The sequence below is a fragment of the Choloepus didactylus genome, chromosome 4 (assembly GCF_015220235.1).
Source record: "Choloepus didactylus isolate mChoDid1 chromosome 4, mChoDid1.pri, whole genome shotgun sequence".
NCBI classification, from domain to species: Eukaryota; Metazoa; Chordata; class Mammalia; order Pilosa; family Megalonychidae; genus Choloepus; species Choloepus didactylus.
The window spans coordinates 103,535,516-103,550,245 of NC_051310.1; the positions used below are offsets into that span (position 1 = coordinate 103,535,516).

At 56.8% G+C, this 14,730-nt stretch overlaps 1 protein-coding gene across 3 annotated transcripts; it reads right to left on the reverse strand.

The window, feature by feature from the left end:
- Nucleotides 1–312: 312 nt before the first annotated feature.
- CLK3 (CDC like kinase 3) lies at nt 313–14,713 on the reverse strand. 3 transcript variants are annotated; one of them, XM_037833401.1, is made up of 13 exons: nt 14,585–14,712; nt 10,908–11,059; nt 10,041–10,257; nt 8,137–8,233; nt 7,791–7,857; nt 5,417–5,533; nt 4,464–4,630; nt 3,129–3,223; nt 2,910–3,039; nt 2,523–2,605; nt 1,901–1,980; nt 1,480–1,570; nt 313–804 (listed from the first exon to the last, which is right to left on the reverse strand). In XM_037833401.1, the coding sequence occupies exons 2-13, from the start codon at nt 11,057–11,059 to the stop codon at nt 628–630; spliced, it is 1,473 nt and encodes a 490-aa protein (XP_037689329.1). In that variant the 5' UTR covers nt 14,585–14,712; the 3' UTR covers nt 313–627. The 3 variants fall into 3 exon arrangements, with proteins under 3 accessions (XP_037689329.1, XP_037689327.1, XP_037689328.1); XM_037833399.1 differs by having other exon boundaries at nt 665–1,570; nt 14,585–14,713; XM_037833400.1 differs by lacking the exon at nt 14,585–14,712 and adding an exon at nt 14,534–14,561 and having other exon boundaries at nt 665–1,570.
- Nucleotides 14,714–14,730: the final 17 nt, after the last annotated feature.

Sequence of the window (14,730 nt, forward strand, 5' to 3'; positions counted from 1 at the left end):
GATCACCTCACATCTGACAGCCTTCAGGACATCACAATCATTAGCCACCCACAGCCTGGAGTCTCAGCTAGTAGCAGGGGCTGGGAGAACAGACAAAACCCAGACCCTGCATGGCTAACTGCAAAGGGATGCCTCCCTTAAATTCTTCAGGGCTCAGAGGTATGGGAGGCAGCAGGGGAGTGGGTGCAGGACAATGCACAGGTTCCTTCTGGGGCTGCCCAGCAGGCCTGCCCCCACAGCCCACCTGCTGGTCTTTGGGCTGGCTGGCCCTCCTGTGCCTGGCCCAGTTCACACTTAGGTCTCCACAAGCTGAACTGCTAAGACAGACTTTTATTAATAAGGTTTGGGAAGGGAGAAGGCAGGGAGCCTGGAGACGGACACACTGGTACCAGGGGGTTACAAACAGTAAGAAACACTTTATTATAACTTTACAACATATAAATAGCTTGGGTCAAATCTGTGCTTTCTGGCAGCTGGGCACATCATCTCCCCTGCAAGCTCCTGCCTTCCTTCACATTGCACTGTTCATTGGGTGGCTCTGGCCCTAGGGCCCGGTGGTAGAGGCTGGAGAAAAGGGGCCGGGCAGCCCAGTCCCAACCTCCATTTCTGGGCAGTGGCCTGTGCCTGTCATCTGCTTGGGTTGCGGCTGTTGTGGAAGGACCGCTCCTCAGGGGTCAGGCCAGCAAAGAAGGGGTGCAGCAGGGCCTCCGCCAGTGTGATGCGCTGGGCAGGATCAAATTCTAACATCTTCCTCATCAGGTCAAACAGCTGCACATGCTCCAGGGAATCTTGGAGCATGTAACTCTGCTCAGGAACACAAGGTGCCTCAGTGTGATGGCAGGTCCTGGGAAGCCACAGCAGGTCCCCTGGCCTCTGGGAAGCCTTGCTGGACTGGGCAAAGGAGGCACTAGTGCCTCCTGGAAGGCTCTACATCCGCCCTCCTGGAGAGAGAACGAGCCGCTCCTTTCCTTTCGTGCCTGGGTTTAATGTTTTGGTCTGAACTCATCAGGCTACTGGGTGTCTTGCAGGGTTGGTGCCTTTGCCCCCACATGCAAAGTCCTGACAGGTGGGTAGAAATCACCTCTGCGAAATTCACTTGTCCGAGTACCAAATGCAGTTGAAGGCTTCCTGACCATGTCTAGGTCTTCCCTCCCCCTCACCTCTGTCCTGCCTAGTTCTTCCCAAAATTGAGAGGGCAAGAAGGGGCAGGAAGCAGCAGGGTCTCTGACATCTGGCTCTTCCGGTGTTCCCCAGTTACATCCATAGCACCCTGTGGGGGAAGGGGCAGGGCTAAGGGCCCCTCTGGGGCAGTTTGCAAGAAGCCCCACAGCCTACACTCAGCAGTCCTGGGTACAGCATCCCGTAAAGGTGGAACGAGGCGGCAGCCCTTAGCTGCCTGTCCTGTCTCTCTGCTGTGTGTGTGCCCAGTGCCTGAGGTCTCCTTGGCATGAGATGAGCTGGGGGAAGCCAGAAACTGACCTTCAGAGGTTTGCAGTTCTCCTTCACATACCGGCCGTCTGAGCTGTTCTCATCCCAAACAAGGCCCCCTTTGTAGAAATATTTCTGCTTCCTGGAAATGGTGAGGAGGGGTCAAATGGTGGGAGTACCTGAGGACAAGCCTCAGTGGGTCATGGCAGAGAGTAGCTCCTGGCCAGACCAGGGACAGTGGCAGCCTGAGAATGGGCAGCAAAGCCAGGCAAGGGGTCCTGGCCTGACTGAGCAGAGCAGAAAGGTCTGGGTAACAGGTCTGCCAGGTCATTCAAAGCGGGGTACAGGAAAAGCTGCTGTGAGCCTGGAGAAGCTGTGGACTTCCAGCAAAGACTATTCAGTACTCTGTTGACCCAGCCAAGAGGGGAAAGGCCCCTAGGCCAGCCCTGAGGGAGCTACCAGGGCTCCTTACCTGGTGCGGTGAATCATGTGTGAAGGGATGGGCCCTAGGATCTTCTCCATCATCACCAAGTGCTCTCGATTTTCATGGGTCTGTGGGTGGTCAGGGATAGAGCAGGTGGGGGTCAGAACCAGCCTCAGCCCCCTCAGAATAAGGGACAAAAAATGGGCAAATGCCCTTCCTGCCTCAGGAGATGCAAACCTACCAATGGAGCAACAGTCCCAGCCACTGACCTGGTGGCAGCCTGTTCTCTCAGGGTCAGGCTCTTTCAGCCTGACCCCCAGGGCCCTTCAGGTGGACTCATCTGTGGCTGCACACAGCTCTCTGCTTAGGTTCCTCGTTCTCTACAGAAGATGCCTTGTTCCACCCCGTCTCTGTGCCTTCACTCTTGCTGTTCCCCTTGCCTCAGATGCTCACTCCTCCCACCCCACCCCACCATCCTTGATGGCCCAGCTCAAGAATCCTCTAGTGCGTCCCCTGGGCACTTCCAACACTTAAGAGTCTGAATCTCACAAAAAGGATAACTGAAGGAGGGTGGACGACACCTGTCTCCTCAGCCACGTGGGGCTCCCCACACATGCGGCCTATCGGTAGCAGTGCTCAGGACAGTGAAGCCATGTGGGGGACGCTGTACCTGGAAGAGTGTGAAGCCCCGGTAGTACTCGAAGAGAATGCAGCCGATGCTCCAGACATCACAGGGCTGTGCCCAGCCCAGCTCTGAAAGCCAAGATGGGGAGAAGCTATGAATTCGAGCCCTGCTCCCAGCCCAGAGGTCACAGGGCAGCCTCCACCCTAGCTGGCAGGACTTTTACCCCAACCCCAGTAGAAGTCCCTCACTCAGTAAGGCTGACCCTACAAGGCCACATCAACAGCCACAGGGAACCATGACACTGGTGCCTTACTCTGAGACAGTCTGCCCATCCCAGGTGGCAGACGGACAGTCAAGCACACCACTACTCTGTTCATACCCTCCCAACAACTGTCACTCCACAAGGTCTGGGGGCTGTACAGAGTCACGCACCAAGGATCACCTCTGGTGGACGATAGTGACGGGTGGCCACAATGGTTGTGTGATGCTCATGGTCAAAGGTGGCACTGCCAAAGTCGGCCACCCGGATGCTGGTGTTCTTCACCGACTTCTCCTCACAACTCTGAAAGGCAAGGCCAGTGGGTCAGGACTCTGCATCCAGTGTGTGGCCCACCCCCAAGCAAGACCTTGCCGACTCCCTGCCACCAATACCTTGTGCTCATTGTAGAGGGTTTCAAACTCAGAATTCACAAACAGGATGTTCTCTGGCTTCAAGTCTGTGTGGGTCAGTTGGTTCTCATGTAGAACTAAGAAACCGGGGAAGAGAAGGGCAGCAGGCACTGAGAACCTGGACTTCTCTGGCTCTCTTGCCAGCTCTCGCCCAGAAGCCTCCTCTAAAGCAGCAGCTCAGAGCCTCTCACACCCTTAACCTTGACAAGGGGCCATGGGAGCTGGACCCTATTCTGCCTCTCCACTGGCTTCCATCTCAAGAGTACTCTGCTTGGGGCATTGGGAAGTGCTGATACTTTAGAAAGGGGAAGGCTGTTTTCCACCACCACCCCCTGATCAAAAAAGTACACCTCCCTATCCCTCTCCTCTGGAGAGGTGAGACCTCCTAACCCTGTCTCGCAGCCATAGCCTCGGGTTAGAACCTCTCCCCAGAACCAGCCACATTAGTGCAGCCCAGAGCAAAATAAAAATGCAGGTCTCCTTGTTAAAACAGACTGTCAAGATGGTGACAACAGAGCATTAAACCAAGTACAGGGCCCTGTGCAACTACCCAGGCCACACCCCCTGACGCCAGCCCTGCCTCTCCTCATGCCCAGCCTCGAGCAGGGAAGTAAGTCCACTTTTCCTCTCCAGTCCTGTCCTGCCAACAGGGGCTCCCTACCATTCATCACTTACAGGCTCAAAGTTCCCACCTGGCACTCAAGACCCTCAAAACAGTGTGGCCCGCTGCTCCCTGACAGGAGCCCACTCTTTACTGGAGCAAGTTTGAGCCTCTGGCAGGCTCAAGGCCTCTGCTGAGCAGTTTGCTGTGCTTGGACCACTCTTCCTGTGTCCTCCACTACCTAGATCCTGCATGCTCTAACTCCGGGTCTATCCACCTCCTCTCTAAGGAGCCTTTCTGCACTGCTCCAACCATCCCAAGTCCTGCAACACTGAGCACTGTGGCTGGCAGTGAGGCAGGATGGTTACACAGAGGGTCTCAGTGTGGGCAGTGCCTGTGGGTGGGACCTTTTTATCCTAGGCATGAAGGTGGGAGGTGGGGTTGGCAGCTGGGCTAACTTGAGAGTAGCTCTTTTGTTTCTCCCAAGCGCCTGGGGGCAGAGGCTGGCTCAGGAGGGCCCTGGGGCACACCTGCCTTTCCATCCTCACACTAAGATTCCCACCTGAAGACAGGCCTTTCAACCAAGGGGCTCTTGGGTTTCTGAAGGCAGCAGATAGGTCAACAATGTGCTGGGGGAATAGGGGAGAACGTGACAACTAGGTGACACTGCTGCCGTGTGCGGCTGCCCCGTGCTCCATCTGAGGGTGGGCACTTACATCGAAGGGCGTGGCAGAGCTGGTAGGCCATGTGCCGGACGTGTGGCAAGGGGTAAGGCTGGAAGTTATTCTCCTTCAGGAACTCAAAGGTATTCTTGCCCAGCAGCTCAAAGGCGATGCACATGTGGCCGTGGAAGTTGAACCAGTCGGACATCAAGACACACAGGCTGGGGGAGAAGGATGAGTGGGGGCTAAGGCTCTGTGCTGGGGGGCCACCCACCTCAGATAAGGCCAGATCCCACTCCCTCTTAGACCACTGGGTCACCCACGATGACAGAAATGTACAGGGAGAGAGAATCAGTTAACACAGCAAGAGAACATCTCACCAGCTCCCTCACCAGCTCTGAGCAAGGACCGACTTCCTGCTGCCACCCACCTCATCACCTGCCTCCCATTCCATATTGATAATATGGGGCGAAGCCCCTGCCTCAGAGTTGCTCTGAGGAAGAGGTGGAATAACGGGTGCATGCCTCCCAGACCTCCTGCTGCTTTATTCACCGCCCCCCTCAGCTGACCTTCATGAGGGCAGGTCTGTGTTGGAGTCACCCGCCTGCCCAGGGCTCAGCAGTGCTCGGAGGAGAGACTATGAGCATCCTGTTTGCCATAGGCAGGCTTCCACACAGCCTTCCACATGAGAGCCCCACACAGCTTTGTGATGACTATCATGTCTTATGCTCTCCACAACCCAGTGAGGTCCCAATTCCCAAATGCAGGGATGGGAGGCCTGCCCCTGCCCCAGAACACAGAGCTGGCTAGGGTGGAGCCTGGACTGAAGTCCAAAGGCTCCTTCCAGCAAGACTCACTTGCTAAACTCCCCTGGCTCTGAGTGTGGGGAGAGGCACAGTGCCAACCACGTGGATGAGCCACTGCTCAGTCTGGGGGTCCAGGCCGTTGGGGCTGGAGCACTCTATCCCTATGGAAGGCCTTCCCTCCCACTTTTGGCAGACACTCACAACTTGTTCTCTTTGTCCTTCTCCTTGATTTTTTTGAGAACGTTGATTTCTAGCCGGGCGGCCTCCCGATACTTGCCCACATTGCGGATGATCTTCAGGGCAACCTGAGACTTCCCTCTGGGGGAAGGAAGCAGGGGTTCTCATCAGTAGCTGCCCAGCCTTTCCCCCACCCTCCATTCCAAGAAATGCCACTCTGGACCCCAGGAAACAGGCCTGCCCCCTGCCACACTGGACCTCTAACTAACGGCAAGTGCCTTGGCATCTGTGAATTCACACTCTTGGCACCCATGCCAGCCTTGGGCTTTTATCATCTCAGCCGCTGCCAGCTCCCAGGGGAAGAGTGTGGGCCAAGGAGCAGAGGCCAATCCTGCTGACCAGCGCCAGCCTGAGAGCTCACTCAGCAACCCAGCCTGCAGGCCAGTCAGTCCCAACCTGGCCAAGCCACCCCCGTTAGCGCCCTCTCGTGGCACCTCCTAACCTTTCAGAGCACGCTTCTAAGGCTGGGAAACCACTGCCTCCTGGAGTGGGGGCTGCAGGGTGGGGCGAAGGCCTGGCAAGAGGTAAGGGTGCCAGGTCTTCTTGCTGTGAGGTCTCAGGTTCCGCCCTTTACCACACCCCTCTCCAGGACCACCCACCCACTTACTGGTCACAAGCATGTATGGTTGCCACTGAGTGCTGGGCACCCTTGTTAGGCATCCAGTGAGGATTTTAACAATTCCTGCTCTGTACTCTCCACCCTCAAACCTGCCCCTCTAGGACACTTCCAGGATGCAAGCAGAGAAGGAAGCCTCCCGCTGAGGTACAGTTGCCAGGCCCCGTCAGGAGGGGACAGCTATGGACCAGATGTCCACTGGAGAACTGGAGCAAGGCAGACTGCCTTGTAAGGTGTGTCCTTTGGGGCCTCAGGGGGGTATAAGGAAAGGCTCAGAGGCCCCACGGCAGAGGTATCCTCTAGAGAATATCCTGCTTTTCTCTCCCTATCCCATTTCCGCAGAATTACAGGTTCTCAGGGCAGGAAAGGACCTCAGAGGAAAGGCCACCCTCTCCAGCCTCCTCCTAGACCAGGATCCCTCATAAGCACCCCAATCCCATGACTGGGAGCTCAGTACTTCGAAAGGCAGCCCCTGCCAAGGCTGGATGACTCTGAAGATAAGGCTCTTCCTTTTGCTGAGCTGAATTCTACTTCCTCCTAACAACTCTCACTGCGCCCGACTGTACCCCAAAGGTTTCCTGAACCCTGTATCTGCCCCTTCATGACGTGGGCTCATTTTCCTCCAGAGAGCTCAGTTGCCCTCACATGTCCCAGCTCTCGAACCTGCCACATGTCCACGGGTCACATGCTCTGAACAAGACATAAGTCTGGACACTGAGCCCACTAGGTCCAAGGAGTGTTTAAATGGGAAATAGGAGCAAAGGGAGCAGTCATGGGGCCACGGGGCATTGGGAATGGGTCTCACTCTCCTTTCTGAGCACCCTCTGTGTGTCTGACCTCCTCAGTGGGAGACAGCACTGCAGGAAGCCATGCCCAGCTGTATCAGGCAGCAGCCATGGCACACGGGGCAAGCCCTTAATGTGCTTCTTCATCTCTAAACTGGTGGGAGGGTCACCCATGGGCAGCACAGGGGTCAGAGGACACAGAAGGAACATAAGCCCTCTGTAGCTAAAGCACCACATTAATTAGAGGGCCAGTGAGACATGGAGGCAACTGGTTCCCAGGAGGTGTGCTTCCCCAGCCCAGAGCAAAGGGGGAAAGAGGCAAAGGGTTCCAGTCTTGGGGAATAAGGGGACAAAAATGCTTGACTATTAAGCCTGGGAGGGAGGGAGGTGCCCCCAGAAGCACCCCAACATATGCAGGTAGACTAACACACTCATGGGGACCACACCCAGCCCTAGTCACACTGGAGAAGGCAGCTGCCTGATGGCTGAGAAAGCCCAGCATCTTGTTCTCTCAACCTGTCCTGGCCCAGCCTTCCAGGCAGACCCTGAGGGCAGGGCTCATGCTTGGGCTGGGCTCAGTGGCACTCCCAACCCCCTGCCAGGCCAAGAACCTAAAGGAGACCATAAGGAGCCAGGGCCTCAGCCCCATCCTGATGCTCCCCATCACAGCCCTGGGCAAGTGGGGTAGTCAAGGCAGAACAGTGCACTGAAAAGCAATGCCTGGGCAAGGATGTCATATGCCCATGGAACCCCAAGAATTTCTCCCTTATTTCAGGGATCAGCAAAACACCAACTCATGCAAACCAAACCCTGCTTTGGTGCTACCCTTCAAAGAGAAAAAACAGTTATGCTCTGATCACAACCCATCAAGCCCCTCAAGTTAGCTCTTCCTGGGACGATCACACCCAGAGCCAGCTACTCCCCCCAACCCCCTCACCTGGCATGGTCCAAGCACTCCACCACCTTGCCAAAGGTGCCTTCACCCAGGTTCCCTACGATCTCATCTAGGAGAGAAAAGAAGCAGGGCATGAGAGTCTGGATGGCAGAGGGTCGGCAGTTCCTGCAAGTTCACAGCATTCAAATTCTCAAAAACAAAAAAGGTTTCTCTCTCACTGCTACGCTCTTTAAAACAGAAGTTGCTAGCGTTTGTGTCATTCAGGCAATTACTGTGGTGGCCCCGCTAAGGCGCCACGCGCACTAGAGGCCCCTCCAGGCAGGAGAGGTCTTGTCTAACAAGGGGGGTAGAAAGTAGAGAGGTAAAGTTTTACGAAAGGTGGCTGTACATCGCTCTTGGAGCCAATCGCCGATCCGGCACACCAGGTGGCCCTCCTTGTCATCTTCCACACTCCGGCTGCTGCGCTTACTGCTCTGTTGGCTTCTCTGCATGCACCGCCCCCCGAAACGCCATCCGACCAATCGCATGGTAGGCGGTTCCGATTGACAGATTGAGGTGTCAGTCAAAGGCAGAGGTGGAGACGGTGAGGAGCCGGTGGATTGGTTGATTGGATTTTCCAGATCCCAGCATTTCATAAGGCACACAGCATATATAACGATAGGGATATTGCAAGGGACACGTCAAGACACAAACTGACTTCAAAAACAGAAAAGTAAAAACAGCTACAGGTATGTAAAGAAAACTCGGACATTATCTATAAGGAGGGGCGCCGCAAATGCTCAAAAAGACGACCAGCCTCTGCCGCTGAGGGCCGGGCTGTGAGGGGAGCCACAGCCCTGACTCCCTCCTCCAGCAAGTCTCCCCCTCCCAGCACCCCTGGTGGCTTCAGCCAGAGATAAAGACGCAGTGAAAACGGCGCAAGAAGGCAGCCAGTCCGGCCTGGGTCCCAGCCATCCTGACAGCCAGCGGACCACTCTGGCTTCAGCTGCAGAATGCCCAGCCTGTCCTCAGCTGCTTTTGTTCTGCCCTTGCAGCCTTGCATGTACTGACAGCTGCCACTCAGGGCTGAGCTGCTACCTGCCCCCAGAAGGCACCCTTGGCCAGATGTGATCACCACTAACAGCAGCCCTCCTGCCGTCAGCCTCGGGCAGGGAGGGGGCCTGGGATCCTCTAGACCCCTTGGCCTCCAGGCCTCCTACGACTGCGGCCCACACAGGCTCCTTGCCATCTCCTATCCTGGCTCTGGCACCCATGCTGTTCCCAAGCCTCATCACAACAACAGAGGGCACCAAAAAGAGAAGAAGCAGAGACAAAGACCTGCACTACCATCCTGTGGCAGTGTGCAGAGAGGCCACGAGGCCATGCTGGGCTCACCTGCAGAGTCAGCTTCAACCCATGGCCACTCAAAGACGTCACAGAGAGAAGGGGCAGAGAGAGACGATGCCTGGCCCCCTCCACTGACCCCATCACTACTCCTCAGAGACCTCGTGGCAGGCAGGAGGGAGGAAGGATGGGGAGGAGAAGAGAAGGCAGCACATAACCCCCAAGAGACCCAATTGGCTTTCCTTTCCTAGGAGACTGAGTGCAGCATGGACTTCTGGTCTCAGCAGAGCTCTGTGCAATCCTCCACTTTAGGAACCCTGGCCAGGCCTTGCTTTTGACAAGGGGCCTACAGCTGCACGAAGCCTGGAGTTGCCTGGGGGGAGGGCCAGACCATTTCTTCACCTGCCGCATCACACAGGCAGCTCCTCATGTAAAGAGGCTAGGCTGAAGAGGGCCTGGCTGGAGGTCTCAAGGGAAGCTCCCCATCTGAGCTGAGACAAGCCCTCTCCTCCCCATGGGAGCACTCCAGCCCCAGGCCTTTGGGGAGGTGGTGTGGAGATGAGAATGCAGAGGTGGGGGCAGTCCATGCCAGTTAGAGCACTCAGCTGTGTGGGGGGCAATCTCTGGGCGGGGAGGAAGGACCAGACCACGGAGCGGCAATCCTACTAGATCCCTAGGAAGCCCTGGCCACGTGCACTGCATGGCCTGCGTCTGGAGCAGCGGGTAGACGTGGACAGGCCAGGGTCAGTCAGCGCCGGAACTGGAGCCCCAGGGGGCCAAGAAGACAGAGAGGCTGGGCCACCCAGCAAAGCCCTGCTCCTGGACCAGACGACACAGACACACACACACGCACACACACCAGTGCGTGCGCAGGGCTGGCAGTACTCACCCAGACCAACCAGCCTGAGAGAAGGTGAGAAAGAGAGGAGGCCTGTAAGCCCCAGCCAGCACACTCTGGCTACCACTCACCGAGGAGGCGCTGCTACAAGACCTGGTGCGGCGTTTGTGGCAGTGGTGGGCGTGCTTGCGGGTCCGATACGGCTCCCTCTCGCGTGACCGCCGACGATGATGGGAACGTGACGATCCATAGCAATCCTCTCCAAAGGATGGGCTCCGTTCTTCACACCGGTATGTATCGCTGTCACGGTGTTCCCGGTATCTCCTCTGGTAGGGCAGGCGGTCATGGCTGCCAAGAGGGAGATGGAGATACCAGTCAAGCAGGGCCCTTCCTCCCACCAGCCAGGACCCTGCTGCCAGGCAGGAGCCTGTGGGTGGCCCTTGCTCACAGGGATAGCCTGTAGGAGCAGAGGCATTCAGACAGGTGGGGGTGGAGGGGCCAGAGAAGGGAAGGTGCAAAGGTGCTAAGCCTGCCTCCCAGAACCTTGGCTGATACAGGCATCTTCTGGCACCTCAAGAGGCAGAGCCACGGGGAAAGTGAGTGTGGTGGAAGGCCTCTATGGCCTTCCAGGGACTGTAACTTTGGCCTGGGGTTTGAGATAGGATCAGTGACTGATGCTGAGAAAGGCCTGGGGTTTCATTTTGAATCCCCATTGGGGTTAGAAGGGAAGATGCTGACCTGGAAAATGGGGGTATGTTCTGGGAGAAGGCAGAAGAAGAAGGGGCACTCAAGACAGAGAAAGAAGGGGAGGCAAGGATGGCAGCTAACGCTGAGGCCAGGGAATGCAGGTGAGATCAGGAGAGGAGCCCTGAGGACAGGAGCAGGGTGGAGGGGCAGCGGTCATCTCAAGGAGACTCAGGACTGCCATAGGCCTCCGGACAATCTCACTAGCCTAGCTGCAGGGAGGCGCCTTTCCCCTGCACCTAGTTGTCTCTCACCTTCTGGACCGAGATCTCCGGGGGGGAGGCTCCCTTCGTGATGGGTATCGCAGTCTGCCTTCGTGCTCCCGACTGTACGACCTCCTCCTCTTCCATCGGTAGCTCAGGTACGGGTCTGGCTCAGGGGAGCGGTATCGCTTACAGTGATGCATCTAGGCCAGGAGAGACAGACAGCCCAGCTCAGCAGGCCACCAGCCACCTCCGGCCTTGGAGCTTCTGGGGCAGCCTGGGTGCTCCTGAAGCTGAGGCCCATTGTTCTGTCCGAGGGCAGCCCCTTCCAGGGGTTTATGAAGTGAAGAAGAACTCTGAGGTCACAGAGTGACACCCTTCTCTGCCAGTGTAACACCCTGCTCTGCCAGTGACAAACAAACAGCAGCCTCCCCAGGAAAGCATCACTGGCCTGAGCACTTGGGGAACTGGGTGAGCAGCCTCCGTCATGACCAGGGGTTGACTGCAGACAACACAGAGAGGGGGTGGTGAGCACCATCTCAGGAAGACAGGCCAGGGAGAAGGGGAGGGGCTACTGTGCTTGACTCCCTCCTTCCTGTGGGGTCCTATGAAGTGACTGCAGCCAGAGTCAAAGGACTGCTGACATAGAAGTCAACACGTGGGGGAGAAGCATGGAACTGTCCAAGTGTGGGAAGCCCAAAGTGCCTGGCTGAGGCCTGCACCTGGATCCGACTCAAGGGAGTAAGGCCCATGTGAGGAGCCACCGGCAGAGGGGAGGTAAGCAGCCCTTGGAGCAGGAGGTGTGCAATGTCTCACAAACACTCTCTAGCCTACCCACGGCTGGCCACCCCCAAGGGGTGGGGGGGTGGGGGGACACGACACAAGACATGGACCCGGGGAGCTGTCCAGCCCTTGCTGGTTGGTACCAGGTCTCAGCATCATTTAAGATGCCAAGGTCCTCAGAGCATCCAAATTTCCTGACAGAGGTCTAACAAGCACACTTCAGACCATCTGCAGAGCCATGCCAAGCAGTGCTTCACCTCCACCATTCCATTACTGCCCCCTCTTTTAGCCCCCTTGCTTTAGGACCCACTCCTGTGCCATCTCAGGAGTAGCCAAGGGTTTAGCAGTCTGGCAGACTTGTCTGCACAGGGAGGCAGGCCAAAAGGGCCCCACCCCACTATCTCTGTTCAGCAGTGAGTTACATCTACCACTGGAAATCACCAGGATGGACCAATCACCAGCTGAGAAGGGTAGTTATGTGATGCCAGCTCCCTGTCCCACCCACACCCAAAACCCTGACATTGCCTCCATGGGAAAGCTAAGCCAGAGGCTGAGGCCAGCCTCCTTTCCAATCCTTCACTTGGCCAGAGCCACCCTCCAGATGTGCTCAGTCCTGTGCTCACTGGGCCAATTACATTTGTCCAAATCCTCTGAGGCTGTCCCATCTCAACAGAAGGATCTGTCAGAAGGAAAGTAGCACGGAATGGCTACCCCCTGGCTAAGCAGAGCAGCCAGGCAGATCTGACCAAACTCCTGCGAGCTTCTCCGTGATCCTGAGAAAGTCACTGCCCTCAATTTCCCTATAAGCAGATGTCATCCCCTCTCTACCTAGAAGTCCGTAAGGTGATACTGGCTCAGCTCCATCAATCCTTGGAGACAAAACACTAAGCAAAATCACTGACAGCTCCCCAAGAGCTTAGATTTCTGTCCTGTTTTGATGATCAGCTGACTAATGTTTCACTCTTCTCTTGCAATTATCTGGGGGCAGTTGCCCAAGCTATGGAATGAAAACATCATCTCACATCTCACTAACTGACAGGAAGACACGCCAGGCCCATCCTCACTGGGCAGGCAAAGCACCAGAAGACTTGGTCCAGTCCACACCAGGCCAAAGAGTCCCTCCTGGGACCTAGAAGATACATATTTCCACACATGTTCACCTTAGTAGAAAGAGCATAGTCAGGCAGGTGTCAATCTAAATCCTGGCACTGCCACTGCTAGCTGTGTGCCTTTGGGCAAGTTATTTAACTGCTCTGACCTTCAGTTTCCTTTTGCAACATAGGAATAATAATGTCTTACAAGGTTTTTGTAAGGACTGAATATATCTCTCCTATAAGTTAAGGGCCTAGCCCAGGTCTGGGGCCACAAGAGGCACTGCAGGCAGCTTCTCTTTAATAGAATGCAGAAGGTTCTAGATAACACCTTGGGTCTGTGTTAAATGCCTTAGGGGCATTAATACATTTTGTGAGTCCTTTCTAAAGGACGTGGGAGAAGAGAGATCTGGGCAGAAAACCCTGAACTAAAATCCCAGGGCTGTCACTTACTGGCCTCATGACCTTACACAAGTCACTCAAGGCCTCAGTTACCATACCTAGAAAATGGAGATAACAACACCTACCAGCCAACCTGGCAAAGGAAAGAACAAGTATGAGAGATATAATGTACCACACACAAGGCAACAATGGGAAATCATCTCTCCTTTAACACATTCTAGCCAGATGAGATATTGGAAATATCCAACTCCTCCTGCCTCACCCTCCTAACCAGGGCACTCATTCCTCATCCACTGTCTCTGATTCTCTGAGACCCCAGCAAACAGGTTACTTGTGGCTAAGGGTCACAATTATGCTTTGGGAGGCTCTGCTCTGCACAACAAAAAAGGGAATGTGAAGGAAACCAGGCCGAGGATGCCAGTCCTTCTCTAAGCATAGGCCTAGCTGTCTTCTCATTTGCAGCTCCTGGCCAGAGAACTGGGCTGACAAGAAGTGCAGCCAGCCAGGTCAGCCGCTGCCCTCCCGGATCCCAGCCACCCCAGCGCCCCATGGTTATTTTTGGCTGGCGCTGCCCCACCACTGCAACCTCAAACCTGCCACCTCCTCGTAAGCCGTCACCACCGGGTGGAACGCTCCTCCTTTTCAAGGGCACGGAGGAGGGAAGCTGGAAGGCTGCCAATTCTGCCTCGACGGGGGCCTGTCTCAGGCAGTTCCCATCCCAGGTCCACACCGGGGCATCCGCACCCGGAACTAAAGCCCAGAAGACTCCCGGGCTGAGAAGCAGCCGGGGCATTAGTATTGTCAGCTTGGTCTGGCCCCTCCCCCCGAGCTGGAGCGGCTCCACCAGCACAACAAAACACGCAGGGGCGCCTGCGGCCCTCGCTCTTGTGGGTTCCTGCCGCCCCAGGTCCCAAGGATCTCACAGCCCCGTCCCTTGTAACCGCCGCCAGTGGCGCCGAGGGAGGACCCGAGGGGGAGCAGGGAAGGCTGTCCTGGGCCACAATCAAACTCCAGGCCGCACGAAGAAGAGGGGTCTGCGAATCAAGTCTCGAGCTGGGGGACTGGGAGGAATGTGTCTGAAGCACCCACCCCGCCCCCAGCTATCCTAGGTCGGACCCCGACTCCGTTCCGCCGGCAGGCACAGGGCCGAAATTGGATCCCTGCAAAGGATGGGAGAGGGGACCTCAGAGGCCGCTCTGGCTCCGACTCTGATCGCGTGGGACTGAGAGGTCGGGGTCTGCAGTGGCCGCCCCCCACCCCCGGGGGAGAGGCGACGGGTCAGGGGTGAGAGGTCGGGGCCGCGGCCTGAGGTTGGCAGAGGAGGAAAAAGAAAGGGAGTAGGCAGAGACCGAACCGGGAGGCGGGGACCCACACCCAGCGCGCCCGCCCCGGCCGACTCACCACCACCGCCCCCCCCAGCCGCCGCGGCCGCGGGCCGGGGCCCACACTCACCGTCTCCCAGGCTCCCGCTGCGGCTAGGCCCCACTCCCCGCTCCGAGCGCTTCTTCCGCTTCCGGCTCCGGCCTCCGCCCGTGGCCGCCCCGCCCCTCGCGTGACGCAGCCGCCGCCAGCCGCGGCTCGGCCGGGCTCGGTGATTC